We start from the raw sequence: 20,042 nt of genomic DNA, 5'->3' as shown, positions 1-20,042 counted from the left end.
CTGAGGCAGAGGCTGCCTATATTTGCTCTTTGTATCCCTCCAACGGGCTTGACCCCAGGCGTAGCCCCAAAATGTCTGGTGTCTTGGGATCCCCAGATACCAGCAGTCCTGCCCCACCTCACTCAAATGCACCTGATGGTACCAGCAAGGCAATTCAGAATTCAGAGAATGGCACTTTATTTTAAGATCTGATTTTTTTCCCATGATTCTCTACCAATTCTTCCATGATGGTGTCGTCTTCTTCCACAGTGACCAGGACCTTCTTGCCCACCAGGCTAAAGATGTCTTCAGGAGGGTAACCTTTGGGCTCACCCACCTTCACAGTGAGCATGTCCAGTGTCAGAATGCTGCCTTCTGGAATTCTTACTTTGGCCACCACAGACTTGCCCAGCTGTGGATAAAATTTAAGATTCAGTGCCAGCCACACAAATAACTAGCGCATGTTGTTTTATCCCCAGGGTCCCTGATCAGTTTTCTCACCCAAGGTACTGGGAAAGCAGGGAGTCTGTTTTCCCCTTCGGTGCCTAGAACAATAGCTCACACACAGCAGTCTTGGCCAGTGCGGGGTGGACTCAGACTCAGAGGGGTGGCCTTTACAATAAAGGACTCAGGTTATGTAGCCAAAGAGAGCAAGACCCAAATCCCAGGCAGCTGGGGACAAGGCGAGGCTGAGAGTCTCTGTAAAATGGGAAATATCAGTGCCTCTATCCTGTCGGAGAACTGTAAGGATTAGTGATGATAATGCCCGTAATCTACCTGGAACACAGGCTTGGTAAATAAAAATGGTGATTATTTTTGTCATCATCCAGCTCAGTATCACATTTTATTTTATTTATTTATTTTTTTTTTGGCGCCCCAGGGCTTGGGCGCAGTTTCCTGCACAGAGCGCGCTGGAGTCGGAGCGAGGCGTGGAGAGAGCTCTCAGTATCACATTTTAAACACATGGAAACGGAGGTGTATGGAGGGCGGGTAAGCTAGCCAAGGTTGCAAGGAGCCTGGAGGAGAACCTGGGATCCCTGACCCCTGGCCCGTGGCTCAACAGACACAAACCTTACGGCCTCCTCGTTCAGTACAACAGGAATACGGAGGGCTCACAAGCATGGAAGGGGCAGACAGGCTGGGCAGCGAGGGGAATTAAGGAGACCTGGAGCTCAGAACCAGCAGTTCTAAGGTCTGGTCTATAAATGCTGTTCCACAAATTATCTAACTCTGCATCTTCCAGGTGAGGGCCAAGGAATCCATTCTGGAATTTATGTCAGGACAAAGGTCTTGTTGGCAGATGATTATCAGATGTTGCGTCTTGTGGTGTCTCACTGTCTACCCACAGAGCCAGGACGCTCAGAACCAAATTCATTGCTCAGCTGCTGAAACTCTCATTCCAGTTTCTGAGCCAGCTTTCTCCTCTATTCTATAAGGCAGTTAGTTTCTTTTTACTGTTATTTTAATTTTCCAGTGTATATACATCTTTGAGAGCAGCAAGTAGGCCCCACTGGAATAAAAGACAACCCTCCTGGAGCAGGCCTGGTGTGGCAACTTGGCTTCGGCCCAAACAGCCTGCAGCATCAGAGGAGTGAGTGCCTGCTCCCCTGGCAGCCCCAACACAGAGGCTGAGCCAGGTCTAGGCCATATCTTCCAGGAAGGCCTGATGGCCCCTGTGCCAGGCAGAGTTTGCTGCCCCCCCCCCCATCGTCATCCCCCAGCAAGCCTGTGAGAACCCTTGTCACATGCTTCCAGTGTCTCCCGGTGCTTAGGGATTCCTTGACTTATCACAGCCCTCCTCCCCCTGCCTCATGGAATCCCTCCACCTGAACGTGCCTCTAGGATTACCTACAACGTGGACCCCAGACTCTACCTCTCCGCATGCCTCATGAGGCCCCAGACACCAGCGGGGTCTTCAATGCTGGGGCCACAGGCTTAATGGAAAACCATAATATGATGCCAGGGAACCAGAGGAACAGCTAAAGTTCCTTCAAAAAGTTCCTCCTGCTGCTAACATGAACTCCACAAACCTCAGGGGCTCACAGCAACATCTCTGCATCACCCCACCCAGGTAGGGCTGGTTCCCACTACCTCTCAGGTAAGTCCAAATGGCTCCTCTCAACACTGGCACCTGGCAGGCCAGGAGAACCCACCTTCTCGTTGCAGGCCATCTCACAGGGCAGCAGCTGCTTGGTCGGGGAGCCCAGCGCCCTCTCCACGAGGCGCACGGACCGCACCAGCTCGGCCAGCTCTCCAGGCTCCAGCGAGGCCGAGTGGTCACTCCCTTTCCAGGTCTTGTCCAAAGTTATGTGACGCTCCAAGACCTTGGCCCCCAGAGCCACTGCAGCCACAGATATCGCTATGCCAGTTTCATGCCCAGAATACCCTATGGGGATGTCAGGAAAGAGCTTCTGGTATTCCTTTAAAATAGAAAAAGGAAAAGAAAGTTAAATAGTGTAGTGCTTTCCACATACAGTCCAGAGTCAGGCTGATGGATCTGAGGTCCCATTCAGCCGCTCACTATCTGTGATGCTCCAGGAAGTCTCTGAGGCTCTTGGAGCCTCTCCTTCTGGGGATGACGGTAGCTGGTGGGAGCTGCTGTGAGCACGTGGAGGGCACTCAGCACACTGTGAAGGCTCAAAACTAATGGCTGCTCTTATCAGGAACACGTCAGAAGAATGTGTCACACTGTGCAAACCACCAGGAATAACACCAGAATTATAACCGAATGCCTAAACTCACTCAGAAAGCATCTGTCACATTTAATTAGGCTGAGCTACTGAAAGCAAACGTGCCATATGCACAAACATCACCATCAATAATACAAACAGCCCAATCTCAATCCTTCGGTGGAAATGTTAAATAATTAATTAATTGGTTATCTATAATTCACTGGATGCAACAAAAGACATGCTAAGTCGAGTGAGCCTTGTCAGGGAGGGCGACCAGAAGGCTTAAGTACAGCAGAAAGACCCAGATGGGAGTTAATAGAAGGTTAGGATGGCTGAGTGGCAGAGGCCTCAGAAACCAGGGTTAAGAGTGTGTGATGGACAAGGAAGTGCAGGTTGTAGGTCAGAGTACTCACCCTGCCGTGATGGGGTGGGCTGGGCTGGTAGGGGTTGGGGGCAGGCTGGCAGTTTAACTCTGATCATGGCCTGCTCTCAGGATAAAGGACATGAGCATACCAGGGAGGTGAGGGGTGGGGGTGGGGACGGTGGAAGGGATACAGGACCACGCTTTACAAAGGAAGAAAACTGAGGAAAATATTTGGCATCATACACACTAAATTGTCAATTATGGTAATCTCTGTGGGATGGGATTATAGACGATGTTCACTTTCTATGTTATATACGTCAGGGCTGAGTTTTTTTTCTTAAATCATGTTTTAATTTTAAAAATAATATGATTTAGAGATGAGCGAGCAATGGAGAAAAGACTACAAAACTGGGAGGGACTAAAACTTTAATTAAAAAGACAGCCATGTCATTTCCAAAAAAGATTACTTTTTAAAGAGTTACATAGGAAAGACTCTAGAAAAATGTATAAGAGCTTACATAATCAGGGGGAGAAAACCTCAGAATGTCAAATACTGTACTTAAAATATCAGAGAGCTGGTAAATAACAGAACAGGAAAAACCAGAAGTTTCAAGAAGGTCTCCTACAATTCAATATGAAGAAAAATGAATATTTGCTCACCAACATTCATATCAGCATTATTCACAATAGCCAAAAGGTGGAACCATCCCAGATGCCCCTCAACAGATGAATAGAAAAACCATAAGTGGTATACACATACAATGAAATATTCAGCCTTAAAAAGGAATGAGATGCTAATACATGCTACAACATGGATGAGCCTTGACGACGTTACGCTAAGTGAAAGCAGATGGACACAGAAGGAGAAATACTGTATGACTCCATTTGTTTGAGAAACTTGGAGTAGTCATGTTCATAGAGACAGAAAATAAAATGACAGCTGCCAGGGGCTGGCGGGGCGGGGGGATGGCACTCAGTGTTGATGAGTATAGAATATGATATGACTCAGACGAGAAAAAGTGCTTCAGATGGACATAGCAACGGTAGCATAACAATGTGAACGTACTTAGTGCCCCTGAACTAGACACCAAAAAATGGCTAAGACGGCAAATTTTATGTATATTTTACAAAAACAAATCCATAACTCACTAAGAAAAGATAAAAGCCAGCAATTCACAGAAAAGGGACCCCTGATGACCAATACACACAGGTAAAGAAAATGTATATGGCCGATTACAAAGACTCCACCTTAAAACGACAAAAAACAAATAAAACCCGAAAGACTCCGCCTTAAATTTTATAATGAGAGAAATTAAGATTGGTGTTAAAATTTAATTTATAATCTTTAGAATGTATCTGACTGCTTAACGCCATAGTTGGTTCTGATTTGATTCTGGAACAGCAAGACTGTCAAGTGAAAGGGTAAGTCGCTCAGTCGTGTCCAACTGTTTGTGAGCCCATGGACTATACAGTCCACGGAATTCTCCAGGCCAGGACGCTGGAGGATGTCCCAATTACAAAGCATGTCAAGGCTGGCTAAAATTTTGGCTGCATCTTTCCCACAGCCAATGACCCAGTCAGACAAGGGCCCTCCCTTGTGCTCACCGAGATGACACGCAGGTTGACGTCCTCAGGCTGGAGCGGGTAGGCACTGGTGCACTGGAGGAAGCAGAAGTTGGGGTTGAGGGGCTTCACAATCTGATAGACTTGCTTCATGGTATCCATGGACTGCATCCCACTAGAGATCACCATTGGGCGGCCTGAGGGACCCAACACCAGTACCATCATCACTTTATTTTCAGGGGTTCTAACTCTCCCTTAAACACACCCCTGCTGTTGGTCTCATCATTCAAACAACTCTTACACAGTGGGGGAACACAGGTGAGGTTGGTGGGTTTCTGTCCTCAACCATAGGAAACATAGACTCCCTTTAACCCCACAACATTATTGTGCAGCAAAGTGAGCCAAATTAAGAGGAATCTGACACTCCTTAGAGAAAGATGAGCATCTCACTGTATTAAGAGGTTGCACAGCGTGGTAGGGTGAGCATGCCCCAGATTCAAGAGGGTGAGGCCTTGAGCTGCCAAGTCCTGCCTGTGTGGTCTCAGATTTTTGGCTATGAGGTAAGTAGAAAGCATCAGCATCATATGACCTGCTTCAGTCCCGGTACTGACATGAGGACCATATGAGATTACTCATGTTGTAGAACCACTGTACAAGCTCTGATGTGCAGAGGCTGGATGTTCTAATATACCTAGAGAGTACGTCTTAAAGTCAGAGCTGCCTCTAAGGAGTTTTACTTATACTGTCATATCCTTCATTTTATATAAATATTTTATTAGAAATTAAAAATAATTTTCATTTTAAAATTCTTATGAGGACTTCCCTAGTGGTCCAGGGCTTAAGATTTCGCCTTCCTATGCAGGGGGTATGGGTTCAATCTCTGGTCAAGGAGGTAAGATCCCACATGCCTCATGGCCCAAAAACTGAAACATAAAAAAGAAACAATGCTGCAACAAATTCAATAAAGATTTTTTTTTAATGGTCCACATCAAAAAAAGAAATCTTTAAAAATTTCTATAAAAACTTATATCTTTAATTTCTTTCAACTCAGCACATGAAAAAGTGGGAGTATATGCTGATTGGAAAATATGTCTTCAGGAGACTCCTTTAGTGGGTTATTACCAATGATGTAAAAACACAAAAAGTCTGGACTCAGATTGTATGGCGAAAATTAAACACTCACCTTTCTTGGCTGTCTTTTCCAGATACGGGAAATTGTTGGTGTCCCCAGATCCAACTTTGAAAAAGGGAACATTCAGTTCATGCAGAAACTCAACTGCCATCTACAGAAATCAAAAGGGGAGCTCACATTCACCACGGTTCAAAATCACCGTCCTCAAGACAGGCGAGGAGCCACCTACAAATAGAAACACCCCTTCTCTTGCCCAGCAACTTGAAAGCAGACACAGATTCGTTATCAGTCATTTCATTCAAATTTAGACATTCCTTCACTCATAGCCACCCATCCACTCATCCAACAAAGACTGCGCCCTGGCGCACACTGTCTATGAGAATCTGGGAAAGAATCAGACCCCTGGCCAGACCGTCCTTCCCTGGTGGCCTGGGGCCCAGTGAACACACAAGAAAGGGTCATGACCTAATCTTGACTCAGACAAGTAGGCACTGAGAAAGTGAGTGTCCCTCAAAGGCCTTATCCTTGCCTCAGGACCAAACAGCCAGGAAAAGAGGCCATTTCAATCCTTGCCAAGAGTAGAAGAAATGAAGTGTTTCATGGCCCAGCCCTGACGCATGATGCACAGCTGGCAGGGTTCATCAAGCTCAAGCCCTTTTTCAGACCTCAAATTATGCTGCCCACAGAAAAAAACCAATCTGACTGTTTGAGGCTACCTCTCTAGGGCCCTTCACCATCCTTATCTGGGATTCATCAATAACCCTCAGGAAGTTGGCAAATGTCAGCAAATGCCTGCTGAAGGAATTAGTGGACCACAAATTTTAAGAGTAAAATCTCAATTTGCTGTACAATTACCAAAACTTCCCAAAGCACTTTTCATTACAATTTTGTTTTAATTGAAGTTGAAAATCAGAAGTAGGGAGAGTCAATGCCTTGGACTATTTCCCAGTATCTAAGTTCCATCTATCTTAAAATGCTGGCCAAGTCTCAGAAGTAAGTTTGGAAGTTAGCTAGGTCGGCGCTTCTCACACTTTAATACAGGTACACGAACCCGCCATGGATCTTGGACGAATGAAATACAAGTTCTGATTCTGTTGATCTAGAGTGGGGCCTAAGAGTCTGCATTTCTTGTAAGCTCCTCAGTAATACCACTGTTACTGCTCTGTGAAACATATTTAGATTAGCAAGGAGCAAGGTTACTGGCATGGAAATCCAAAGGGTTCAGGGGTGGTAAGGAACAGTATGAGGTCACTCTGCCAGCAGGTTCTTTATGTTTTTACTTCTTTTCTTTTCTTGGCCTTACCATGCAGCACGTGGGATCTTAGTTCCCAAGCAAGGGATTGAATCAAACTGGTGCTCCCTACATTGGAAGTGGTGAGTCTTAACCACTGGACCACCAGGGAAGTTCTTGCCACCAAGTTCTCTGAATCAAACCAGTACTGCCTGAGCTTTCTCCCATCTTCCCAGCAGATGATGAGCTACTCTAATCACTGGCCTCACTCAGAGAATCACTTTCCTCACTCAGAGAATCACTTTCCTCTAGTAAGTAGGGGTTAGAGCTGCTAGCAATGGCAACCCACTCCAGTGCTCTTGCCTGGGGAATCCCATGGACGGAGGAGCCTGGTAGGCTGCAGTCCATGGGGTCACAAAGAGTTCGACATGATTGAGCGACTTCACTTTCACTTTTCACTTTCATGCATTGGAGAAGGAAATGGAAACCCACTCCAGCGTTCTTGCCTGGAGAATCCCAGGGATGGGGGAGCCTGGTGGGTTGCCGTCTATGGGGTCGCACAGAGTCGGACACGACTGAAGTGACTTAGCAGCAACAGAGCTGCTGGAGAGACATACAGTGACTAACCAGCCAGTGAACAGGCCAAAGGCAGATGGCACTCTCCTCAGTCTAGGAGACACCTTTCAGGATGGCCAAAGCACCACTCACCTCCAAGGTGCTAAGCCGCCGCCTCCCCCTCCCCTCTGCTTTATGTCTTCCTTGTCTCTCGCTTCCCTTCCACAGTTTTCTATGTCATTCTCTCCTGTGTATGTTGTCTCTCATACTATTAACCAACCCTAAGATGAAACTGAAAAGCATTTTTTTTAAATTAATTTATTTATTTTTAATTTTTACTTTACAATTCTGTATTGGTTTTGGCATAGATTGACATGAATCCACCACAGGTGTACATGCGTTCCCAAACATGAACCTCCCTCCCACCCCCCTCCCCACAACATCTCTCTGGGTCATCCCCGCACGTCAGCCCCAAGCGTGTCATATCCTGCATCAGACATAGACTGGCATTTCGATTCTTACATGTTATTATACATGTTTCAATGCCATTCTCCCAAATCATCACACCCTCTCCCTCTCCCTCTGAGTCCAAAAGTCCGCTATACACATCTGTGTCTTTTTTGCTGTCCTGCATACAGGGTCATCATTGCCATCTTCCTAAATTCCATATATATGTGTTAGTATACTGTATTGGTGTTTTTCTTTCTGGCTCACTTCACTCTGTATAATCGGCTCCAGTTTCATCCATCTCATCAGAACTGATTCAAATGTATTCTTTTTAATGGCTGAGTAATACTCCATTGTGTATATGTACCACAGCTTTCTTATCCATTCATCTACTGATGGACATCTAGGTTGTTTCCATGTCCTGGCTATTATAAACAGTGCTGCGATGAACATTGGGGTACATGTGTTTCTTTCAATTCTGGTTTCCTCTGTGTGTATGCCCAACAGTGGGATTGCTGGGTCATAAGGCATTTCTATTTGCAATTTTTTAAGGAATCTCCACACTGTTCTCCATAGTGGCTGTACTAGTTTGCATTCCCACCAACAGTGTAGGAGGGTTCCCTTCTCTCCACACCCTCTCCAGCATTTATTGCTTGCAGATTTTTGGATTGCAGACATTCTGACTGGTGTGAAGTGGTACCTCATTGTGGTTTTGATTTGCATTTCTCTAATAATGAGTGATGTTGAGCATCTTTTCATGTGTTTGTTGGCCATCCGTATGTCTTCTTTGGAGAAATGTCTATTTAGTTCTTTGGCCCATTTTTTGATTGGGTCGTTTATTTTTCTGGAATTGAGCTGCAGGAGTTGCTTGTATATTTTTGAGATTAGTTGTTTGTCAGTTGCTTCATTTGCTATTATTTTCTCCCATTCAGAAGGCTGTCTTTTCACTTTGCTTATGTTTTCCTTTGTTGTGCAGAAGCTTTTAATTTTAATTAGATCCCATTTGTTTATTTTTGCTTTTATTTCCAGAATTCTGGGAGGTGGATCATAGAGGATCCTGCTGTGGTTTATGTCAGAGAGTGTTTTGCCTATGTTCTCCTCTAAGAGTTTTATAGTTTCTGGTCTTACATTTAGATCTTTAATCCATTTTGAGTTTATCTTTGTGTGCGGTGTTAGAAAGTGATCTAGCTTCATTCTTTTACAAGTGGTTGACCAGTTTCCCAGCACCACTTGTTAAAGAGATTGTCTTTACTCCATTGTATTTTCTTGCCTCCTTTGTCAAAGATAAGGTGTCCATATGTATGTGGATTTATCTCTGGGCTTTCTATTTTGTTCCATTGATCTATATGTCTGTCTTTGTGCCAATACCATACTGTCTTGATGACTGTGGCTTTGTAGTAGAGCCTGAAGTCAGGCAAATTGATTCCTCCAGTTCCATCCTTCTTTCTCAAGATTGCTTTGGCTATTCGTGGTTTTTTGTATTTCCATACAAATCTTGAAATTATTTGTTCTAGTTCTGTGAAAAATATCGCCGGTATCTTGATAGGGATTGCATTGAATTTGTAAATTGCTTTGGGTAATATACTCATTTTCACTATATTGATTCTTCCAATCCATGAGCATGGTATATTTCTCCAACTATTAGTGTCCTCTTTGATTTCTTTCATCAGTGTTTTAAAGTTTTCTGTATATAGGTCTTTAGTTTCTTTAGGTAGATATATTCCTAAGTATTTTATTCTTTTTGTTGCAAAGGTAAATGGAATTGTTTCCTTAATTTCTTCTTCTACTTTCTCATTATTAGTGTATACGAATGCAAGGGATTTCTGTGTGTTGATTTTATATCCTGCAACTTTACTATATTCATTAATTAGCTCTAGTAATTTTCTGGTAGAGTCTTTAGTGTTTTCTATGTAGAGGATCATAAATAAACATATTTATTGAGTGAAGTCTAGTGTCCCCACCTTCCCCACTCTATCTGGCAGATGAAGAGAGTATTTTCTATTTTAAGAGGAAAATCCTATGCAGAATTTCATCTCTAATGCTCCACTTTGTGAGAGCATGGCTCATGATCAGAGTCCCCAGGGGCATAAAGAGATGGATGAGTCCAATCAGCAGAGGCGCAGGGCACGTAGGGGCAAGGAGGGGCCAAACGTAGGAAAAATGCTTTGCAAAAGCTTACCTATGCTGATTGTAAAATCTATATAAAGTGAAGTCACTCAGTTGTGTCCGACTCTTTGCGACCCCGTGGGCTGTAGCCTGCCAGGCTCCTCTGTCCATGGGATTTTCCAGGCAAAAATACTGGAGTGGGTTGCCATTTCCTTCTCCAGGAAAATATGCATGGAGCTCTATAATTTTGAAGCGAGCAAAGGGGTCAATTTTTATTGGCAGAGAAAGGTGCAGCTGGTTTCTTGCAACCTTCCTAGGGAGCCAGCCCCACCTAGTGGCCACTTAGAAAACTACCATTTTGGATTAATTTCTGCAAAGGGTGCCAGTTTCAGTAGTTATCTGGATGATGCTCACCTTCCATCCTGAGGCAGTATTACTGGGCCCAGGCTCCGTAAGGCTGGGTCAGCGCCAGTGGCTGCTTTGCTCTCTGTGGACTTCCTGGCTTCCTCTGCCTATGCTGCTTTCAGTCCCCCTTCCATCTACGGGATATCGATACAACACAGCCAGGCAGCCTCATAACTTCTCCTCTCCTCTGCCCCACATCACAAAGGCTTTCTGAACCTGTCTGAAAGGAACTCAATCGAGTATGGCCCTCCCTAGGCATCCAGGGGTTACACACAGAGCAAAGGGTCCTACCAGCAAACTGGTCTGGGTGAAATACTGCACTGTAAGACCTCACCTTGGAGGGTCCTAGTGAATACACTCCTCTAGGTGTTTCACTCCTAGTGTTTCCCACACGTGTTCAGCACAGAACCCTTGTTTATTTGGGGAAGGGACTTTGACTCTAAATTAATGAATTAATGAGGAACCCCCTTTCCACAATGTATCCCATGAGAAATTTGGGAGCCTGCTGATCTAAGGGGTAACAGAAAAGACAGGAGTGGAGATGAGGTTTTTCTAAAGCTGCTTCCACTCCCCTTGATTTCCAGATCTATGACAATGAGCTGGGAGAACAGGTGCTGGAGGGCTTGCCCAGGCTGAGGAAAGGATGGAGGGCGGGGAAGCATGGAGCCAAAAAGGCCTGGCCTGCCTTCAGCCCAGTCAGAGTATACCACAACACAGGCAGGGGGTGCCCTGGAGCAGAGGTGTTGGAGGAATGAGGGCAGGCACTGTGGAGGCAGGCACGAGGAGGGAAGGGTGGCTCTGTTGGAATGGGTCCTCCAGAGGCCGCCTCTACGTCATGGCTCCCATTTGCTTTCTCAACAAAACTCCATTTCGACCAAAGGCACTCTGCTCACTTCAGTCGAGTTCCACAGGCCTTTGTGCAGCTTCTGACCAGGTGCCCTGGTATTTTCTTGGTCTTCATAAAGTTCCACCAGGCCTTAACCTTTCCTCAGCACACAGAGAACGCCCTAGGAGAGCACACACAGTGGAGAAAGCTGGCACTCAGTACATGCCTACTGTGCAGAGGAAGTCGGGGCGGGGGGTGAATTCTCAGAGCTGCTTGCTAGACAAACACGGAACAAGCGACCAACCCACCTCGAACAGCCGGGCAGACAGGACTTGGCTGGTTCAGCAAAAAGACACCTGGCGGGCAAAGCAAATGGCACTCTTGCAAAGGCTCCTAAGAACGCCGCGATGGGAAACCCTCGCACTGCACGGAAGAGCAGCCCCTGCTTTCTGCAACCAGAGAAAGCCCATGCACGTCCACAAAGACCCAGCACAGCAAAAATAAATGAGTAAATCTAAAAAAAAAAGGAATGCATTTCTCCTTGCTGCCTGTGCCTTGGTCTGTCAGGACACCAGTGGGGAGCAAATGGCATTCCTAAGACAGAGAAGACTCCCTGTCCCGTTAAGTGTGAAGCAGAGAAAAGGATTCTAAGCAACAGAACAGCTGTCAGTCAGTGGGTACAAATCTTGCAAGCCCCCAGGTTCATCTCACCAGGTCCTCACTGCAGCTGTGGGGTGGGCATCTTGATTACCTCATTGTCACAGAGGGACACCTGTGGCCCAAAGATTATGTGACCAGCCCTAGCTCACAGAGCAAGAGTCAGTGTCAGCACCTGAGTGCGGCTGCAGAGCTCAAATTTACACACCAAACTGCTTCCTGGGAAACCAGGCAGCCACCAACACCCAGACTCCTCTCCTTCCCCTGTGCGCTCCTGACTCTTAACCTCAAAGCCACCTGGGGGCGAAAGACCTAAAGAAGTAACTTCCTGAGCAGTGGCTGCCCAGCTGCAAGCAGACGCCAGGCACTCCCTTCAGAGCCCACATCCGGGAGCTCAGGTGTCTGGAAACAGTCTGAACAGGAAAGTCCGCATTCCAGGTCCAAGTCACCTTAGTGACCCTGCCAGAGGACAAAGGAGCAGGGAGAGCCTTTGGAGGGCAGCGTCTTCACACGTGAAGGGAAATGGAGGCCCCAGAGCGGGGAAGTGACTCGAAAAGCTCGCATGGAGATGAACTCAGCAGAGCAGGGCAAGGACCTGGATTTCCTGACCCTCAGCCCGGGCTGCTTCCTCAACTGTAACTAATGTCGTTGAGCACTGGCTGTGTGCTGCGCCTTCTGCGGGTGATCATATTTAATCCTCATGACAAGCCTGCGAGGTGAGTTCAGCTGAAGACACAGAAGCACAAAGGTACAAAACCTCCACCCGGACTTACCAGAAATGAGAGGCAAAAACCTCATACACTGCTGGTGGAATGTAAAATGGTACAGCCACTTTCAAAATGTCTGGCAGTTCCTCAAAGAAGTTAAACACCGAGTTACCATAAAAACATATATATATACCCAAAGAACCACATACTGCCTGATTCTTTTTATATACAATGTCCAGAAAAGGCAAATCTATAGAGACAGACAGCAGATTAGAAGTTGCCTAGGGCTGGGAGAATTGAAGGAATTGAGGAATGACTGCTAACGGGTATAGGGCTTCCTTTTGGGATGATAAAAATGTTCCAGAATTAATTGAGTGAATTGTATGATGTGTCAATAAAGCTGTTATTAAAAAAAAAATCTATCCCTGGGAATTCCCTGGTAGTCTAGCGATTAGAATTTGGCGCTTTCACTGCCTTGGCTGAGGTTCAGTCCCTGGTGGGAAATGAGATCCTGCAAGCCACATGATGAGGCCAAAAAGAAAAAAGAAAAAATCTGTCCCCTTGTCCTGGGGGCAACGTGGGTCCAGGACTCTCCAGCCACCAACATGGAGGGCGGTGAAGAACAGGGGGAGGCCCAAAGGCTCTGCTGAGCTCTGGGAAGCCATACATGCCTGGACTGGCACCCGGGTGGCCGCTGGGGAACCCCAGAAAGGTGTTAGATCTGCCCTCAAGAACCATTTCCCAACTGTGCAACATCGCATAGACTTTCTAGCCCCTGGAGCCTCTGTTTATTCATCTGTAAAATGGGACAGAGCAGGGATAAAATATGTTACTGTAAGCGAAGATGCTTCATAAACTATAACATCGAATTCAGATGTAGGAAATTATGATTATTAGATGAACTAGATCTGAAGAATGTCATGCTTATGAATGCTGTCAATTAAAGAATGAATCTGGGCTAAGGAACTGATGCCTGGACTTGTCAAGTTTCCCAGACATCTAGGTTCTTTGCTTCCCCTCCTTTTTTAAGCTACTAATGGTCTAGACTAGATTGATGCTTCTTTTGACTTAATTTATAGACACAGCTTAGGGTTGGAATAGTAACACAAGAGGTCAGAAGCCTATAGAAGGAACTGGAGTCTCTTCAAATACCCTAGCTGACTAAAAGAATCACAAGCCAAAAGCCTTAAAAATGTTAAGTTTCGTCTGCTGATCCGTTTCTGCAAAGTTATCCGAGGGAAACTCAAAACACGGAAAGATGGTCATCTCAGCATCATTTAAAAGCACAAAAAGCTGAAAGTAACCTCATGTTCAAACATAAAGAAATGGTCACATATATTATAAATCCTCGAAAGAAATACTACACCACCATTAATAACTTTCAGCAAAAGATATGGAGAGTTACATGTCAATTATAGCTCAATAAAGCTGAGAAAGAAAACCAGGATATGGGTAAAAGCTGTGGTATAATATTAACCAGAAGAAGCAAACACAGAACTAAACATTCACCAATATAACAACCAGGTAATAAATATGCAGATAAAACAAGTTCAGGAGGAAATAAGTACAAGGAGCTGCCGTGTAGAGATTATGAGTCAGTTTTTCTTCTTTTTTTCCTGTTTTCTAAACTTTCTGTGACATTATTTTTATAACTAAATTTTTTTATATTTGAAAAAAGAGCCCATGAAGGAGTCTTGAGGCAGGTCACAGAGCAGATGGAACCTGAGACCTGGCACCAGCTGGACTCTTCCAGGCTGTGGGCGTGGCCATCCTGGGAGCTACTCCCTTCTGCAAGAAGCAGTGTTGCCCCATTAGGACTGTGGTTTCCTGATTGAGTCTAGGCCACTGGGAGCAAACTGGCCCAGTGGGATCTCCCAGGGGCTTGAGGGGCTCTGGGTTGCCAGGGTGGTTGCCCTCTACTCCCAGAGACAGCCTGTTTTGAAAACCATAGTTCTCTTTCCTCCAAATCTCACTGGGCCTCCAATCCCCCCGGCCTCCTGTTTAGTTGGACATTTACCTGGTCAACGTTATGGGGAACTCTAGCTCAGAAAACACAAAACAGTGTAAAGTGAGCAAGGCCTGCAGCAGGCTTGAAGTCAAAGACACCGAGACACCAGGCCACCTGTTGTCCCCTAGGTCTGCTAAAATGGCAGAGGGCTCACCTCATCCATTCCAGAGGCAGTGAAGAAGATGCCAACCTCCTCGGCATATCTCTGCAGCTCCTTGTACTGGGCATGGCTGAACTCCAGATGGCGTTTGTGCTCCCCGTATGTCTTCCCCCAGGAATGCTTCGAGGTGTATGGCCTCTCCAAGGCTTTCCGATTAAACTTATACTCCAGCTCACTCTTCTGGAACTTGGCACAATCGGCCCCACACTCCTGCAACACATATTAGGATTCCTTTAATTTTTGGTCACGGGCTCTCAGAGAGAAGAGAAATGTTGGGGCAACTGCTATTAAACCATTATCTTTAAAAATAACATCAAGGGGACTTCCCTGCCAGTCCAGTGGCTAAGATTCCATGATCCAGATGCAAGGAACCAGGGTTCAATCCCCGGTCAGGGAACTAGATCCCACATACCGCAACTAAAGATTCCGCATACCTCAAAACTAAAAGATCCTGCATGCCACAACTAAGACCACTCACTCTATCACTCAGGCTCAGCAACTACGACCTGATGCAGCCAAATAAGTAAATAAACAAATATTTAACAAACAAACAAATGCCAACATCGAATGACAGAGTTCTTAAGAACTCCCAAAGAAGAGAAACAGAAGCAAGGAAGTCTCAAAAGAAGAATAAAGGCTGTGGATAGGGGTTCCCCTCTGTTTTTTCCTCTTAAAATGCAATTAAAAAAAAAAAAAAGCAGGAGGGACTTTGCTTTACATTATAATATTTAAAATAATTAATTAAACAATCAAGATTTTAAGTTGTATAACTCAGCAGAGGATATGAGCACTGGACCAGAATTTAGGGGGAAAAGAATCTGCCTTAACTCTGACTCTCCTGGATAAGCCACTCCCTGTCTCTGGCCTCAGTTTCTCTATCTGTACAAATGGCCATGTGGAACAGCTCCAAGGCCTGTAACTTTCTGAGGAGCCCCTGATGGGGGTGGCATTAGCTGTTTTGCACATGTGGTTTCTGTATGGCATCTTGTTTGAACAAGAGGTTCTGGGGCAACGGCAAGCAAAAAAATTTTAAAATGCCCCAGCTTTACTGAACAGAAGCTATAATATAAAAGCTGGATTGTCTGACTATAAAAGCTATAATTTTATTGCCAGTTAGCCTCCAAGCTCTCAAAATTGTTTTTTTTTAAAACCACTCAGTAGAAAGATAAGGAAAACTCTCTCAAGTCTCAGCTCACTGACACTGCTGTAGACACCCAGGTCTCACGTTGCTGGAAACCTGGGCTCCAGAAATATCTGTGCTCAGAGCGTCACTTTCACTCCTGGAAAAGCCACAAAATGGCACAGTCAGAACTTGACGCTAGAAAGAAATTCAAAGAACATTAGACTGAAAGTGACCTTTTTGTTTTTTTGTTCAAGCTTTTATTGCTTCTCTACTGGCAAAAAAACAAACTGCCAAATAAGTCAAGGTGTAACACACCCTTTGCATCAAATTTGAAAGTTAGGTGGTGCATTTAAGTCACTTGACCCAGTAAGCATTAAAAAATGTTAGCAATTGTTACTCTTTAAAAGTGTATTTTACTTTTTAGATTTCACCCATAAGTGATAACATACAGTATTTGTTTTTCTCTGACTTGTTTCACTAAGCATAATATCCTCCAGGTCCATTCACATCGTTGTAAATGACAGAATATCATTCTTTTTTATGGCTGAATAATATTCCATTGTGCATACATACTATATCTTTATCCATTCGTTTGTTGATCGACACTTAGGTTTCAAACAGACTCACAGATCTAGAGAACAAACAAATGGATACCAGTGGGGAGAGGGAAGGAGTGATGGGCAAGAAAGGGGTGTGGGATTGAGAAGTACCATCTCCTATGTATAAAATAAACGAACAACAAGGATATACTGTACAATAGAGGAAAATACAACTATTGTTTTACAATGACTTTAAATGGAGGAGTATAATCTATAAAAATATTGAATTACTATGTTCTATACCTGAAACTAATATTATTGCAAATCAATTATACTTCAATGAAAAAATAAATAAAAATTTAAAATAAAAGTATTTCTTTTTTTGGCCGCGTGGCACCCACCCGCGTGGCACCCAGGATCTTAGTTTTCCAACCAGGGATCAAATCCACATCCCCTACAGTAGAAGCAGAGTCTTAACCACTGGACTGCCAGTGAAGTCCCAAAATAAAGTATCTTTATGATTCTATAGGGTTCCATAAAAGCAGAGTTAGTCCTGAAAGAGTAAAAGAAAACCTAATTATGACTGACAGAACAGCTCTGGCTGAAGAGAACTGAAAGGAAAAAAAAGATTTAGTGAACTACCTCTAAACCAAGGAATCACAGTGCAGATCTTATGCTGGGGACTGGGTTTACAATGAAGAATGTGACAGGTCCCCCCCTTCAGAGCACTCACAGTTTAACAAAGAGAGTTTAAGCAGACACTGACAATGCAATCCCATGGGAAAAATTACAGGAAGCCAACTCTGAAAGGAGGAGGTGGAGAAAGCATCCAAGAGAAGAGGGAGCATGAGCGTTCATTAACATCGTATCACTAATAGCTAACGTGTACCGAGTCCTGTTTGCCAAGTACTGTACTAAGAGCTTTACATTTTTATTTTATTCTCAAAATTCTATGAAGTAATTACAAGGAATGAGAGAGACAACGGCAACTTTCAGGAACTTCCTTGAAGTAATTCACTGTCGCAGAAAATGTCAGAGATTTGAAAAATGATAGGCTGAAAGAGGTCAGGTCATTAAAATCTTGAAGACTTTATTAAAGGGTTTCGACTCTACAGGGGCAGCGCATAGCCACTGAAGGCTCGTCAAATCTGTGTTTCAGAAAGATCATTCTGCCACCAGAAAGGGGCGAGAGAGGTCGGGTTAGCGGGCAACTGTAGTAATGCAAACAAATCAGGAGGGTGGCAAAGAGATGAACAGGATTCGAAACATTTGGAAGTGAACCTGGAGAGCTGGACGCCAGGCCGGATGCAGGGCACCGAGAGGCAGAGCGAGGATGATTTGGGCTCTGCGCAGCCCCGCCCCACCCCTGCCCAGGCCACTCTTCCTCCAGGCCCTTCCCTACCCCGCCCCCCGCCCCCGGGCTAGTGCCCGAGTTGTCTAGACTGTCCCCCTCACCTTAGCCATGCGGATCATGCGCTTGGCCACGTCCAGATCGCCCTGGTGGTTCTGGCCGATCTCGGCAATGATAAAACATGGATGCTGCCCGCCCACCCAGCGCCCAGGACACAGCTCCAGCTCCAGCGGCATGGTGGCGGCTCACGCTTCCCTGCTGCACCCGCAGTCAGGGTTCCGCCACCTCCTTGGTGGGTTAGGTCCGCAGCCCAGCGGGACCCACACACCGGCCCCGCCACGTCAGTCCTTGGCCGCCGGGCAGCCAACCCCCAAGCACGGCCTCGCTCCCGACAGCCAATCAGATTAGGGGGCGGAGCCACCCTCTAGGAGAGCGGTGCAGCGGAAAGAGGAAGTCCAGCAGCCTTGCCTGGAGCTTGGAGTATGCCTTACAGCCTCGAGCGTAACCTCTGACGGTCGTAGGGTGCGTGCATCGGTGAGCAAACATTTCCCTTAGGAGGTTGAAGGCTGGCTTCCTTGGGCGTGAAGAGAATGCGCCCTACGGTGTAATGGAAAGAATGAATTCTGGAGTTACAATTACAGAGCTGGTTGGAGCCCACCCCTGCTCTTGATCATGAATACCTTACACTTCTGAGCTTTATTTTCCTTTTTCTCTGAACCGGAAAAATTATAGACTCTACATCCTAAGGTTCGCGAGATAGCATACTTGACCGTGACCACAGTACTTGGCCTGAAAGCTTTCAATAAGTGGTTGCTGGTCCTATTATATGAGATGCAACAAGTTCAAAAAGTTCACTGACTTGTCCACAAGCCATCCAGAAAGCCGCGGTGGAGCTGGGACTCGGACCCTGGATTGCCTTCCAGCCTAGGGCTCTTGCAATACCCTATCAGTTCAGTCGCTCAGTCGTGTCCGACTCTGCGACCCCATGAATCGCAGGCCTCCCTGTCCATCACCAACTCCCGGGGTCTACCCAAACTCACGTCCATCGAGTCAGTGATGCCATCCAGCCATCTCATCCTCTGTCGTCCCCTTCTCCTCCTGCCCCCAATCCCTCCCAGCATCAGGGTCTTTTCCAATGAGTCAACTCTTCGCATGAGGTGGCCAAAGTATTGGAGTTTCAGCTTCAGCATCAGTCTTTCCAATGAACACCCAGGGCTGACCTCCTTTAGGATGGACTAGTTGGATCTCCTTGCAGTCCAAGGGACTCTCAAGAGTCTTCTCCAACACCACACTTCAAAAGCATCAATTCTTCGGCGCCCAGCTTTCTTCACAGTCCAACTCTCACATCCATATATGACCACTGGAAAAACCATAGCCTTAACTAGACAGACCTTTGTTCGCAAGTAATGTCTCTGCTTTGAATATGCTATCTAGGTTAGTCATAACTTTCCTTCCAAGGAGTAAGCGTCTTTTAATTTCATGGCTACAATCACCATCTGCAGTGATTTTGGAGCCCCCAAAAATAAAGTCTGACACTGTTTCCACTGTTTCCCCATCTATTTCCCATGAAGTGATGGGACCAGATGCCATGATCTTAGTTTTCTGAATCTTGAGCTTTAAGCCAGCTTTTTCACTCTCCTCTTTCACTTTCATCAAGAGGCTTTTTAGTTCCTCTTCACTTTCTGCCTTAAGGGTGGTGTCATCTGCATATCTGAGGTTATTGATATTTCTCCTGGCAATCTTGATTCCAGCTTGTGCTTCTTCCAGCCCAGCATTTCTCATGATGTACCCTGCATATAAGTTAAATAAGCAGGGTGACAATATACAGCCTTGACGTACTCCTTTTCCTATTTGGAACCCGTCTGTTGTTCCATGTCCAGTTCTAACTGTTGCTTTCTGACCTGCATATAAGTTTCTCAAGAGTCAGGTCAGGTGGTCTGGTATTCCCATCTCTTTCAGAATTTTCCAGTTTATTGTGATCCACATAGTCAAAGGCTTTGGCATAGTCAATAAAGCAGAAACAGATGTTTTTCTGGAACTCTCTAGCTTTTTCAATGATCCAGCAGATGTTGGCAATTTGATCTCCGATTCCTCTGCCTTTTCTAAAACCAGCTTGAACATCTGGAAGTTCATGGTTCACATATTGCAATACCCTATACTGAGTTGCAAAAAAAACTGAGAAATAAGTTTGAAGGAAAAAGCAAACTTGGTTCTCCG

General features: G+C 45.4%; 1 protein-coding gene across 1 annotated transcript; it reads right to left on the bottom strand.

Moving 5' to 3' along the window:
• Positions 1 to 153: 153 nt before the first annotated feature.
• NANS (N-acetylneuraminate synthase) lies at positions 154 to 18,197 on the bottom strand. Its single transcript, XM_040238736.1, has 6 exons — positions 17,930 to 18,197; positions 14,807 to 15,022; positions 5,762 to 5,861; positions 4,621 to 4,775; positions 2,133 to 2,399; positions 154 to 391 (listed from the first exon to the last, which is right to left on the bottom strand). Exons 1-6 carry the CDS (start codon positions 18,059 to 18,061, stop codon positions 182 to 184), a joined length of 1,080 nt encoding a protein of 359 aa, XP_040094670.1. The 5' UTR covers positions 18,062 to 18,197; the 3' UTR covers positions 154 to 181.
• Between the last annotated feature and the right edge of the window lie 1,845 nt (positions 18,198 to 20,042).

Source organism: Oryx dammah, unplaced genomic scaffold (genome assembly GCF_014754425.2).
Source record: "Oryx dammah isolate SB20612 unplaced genomic scaffold, SCBI_Odam_1.1 HiC_scaffold_1, whole genome shotgun sequence".
Lineage (NCBI taxonomy): Eukaryota > Metazoa > Chordata > Mammalia > Artiodactyla > Bovidae > Oryx > Oryx dammah.
Note: the sequence above shows the minus strand (reverse complement) of the source record. Positions and strands in the feature narration are given on the sequence as shown.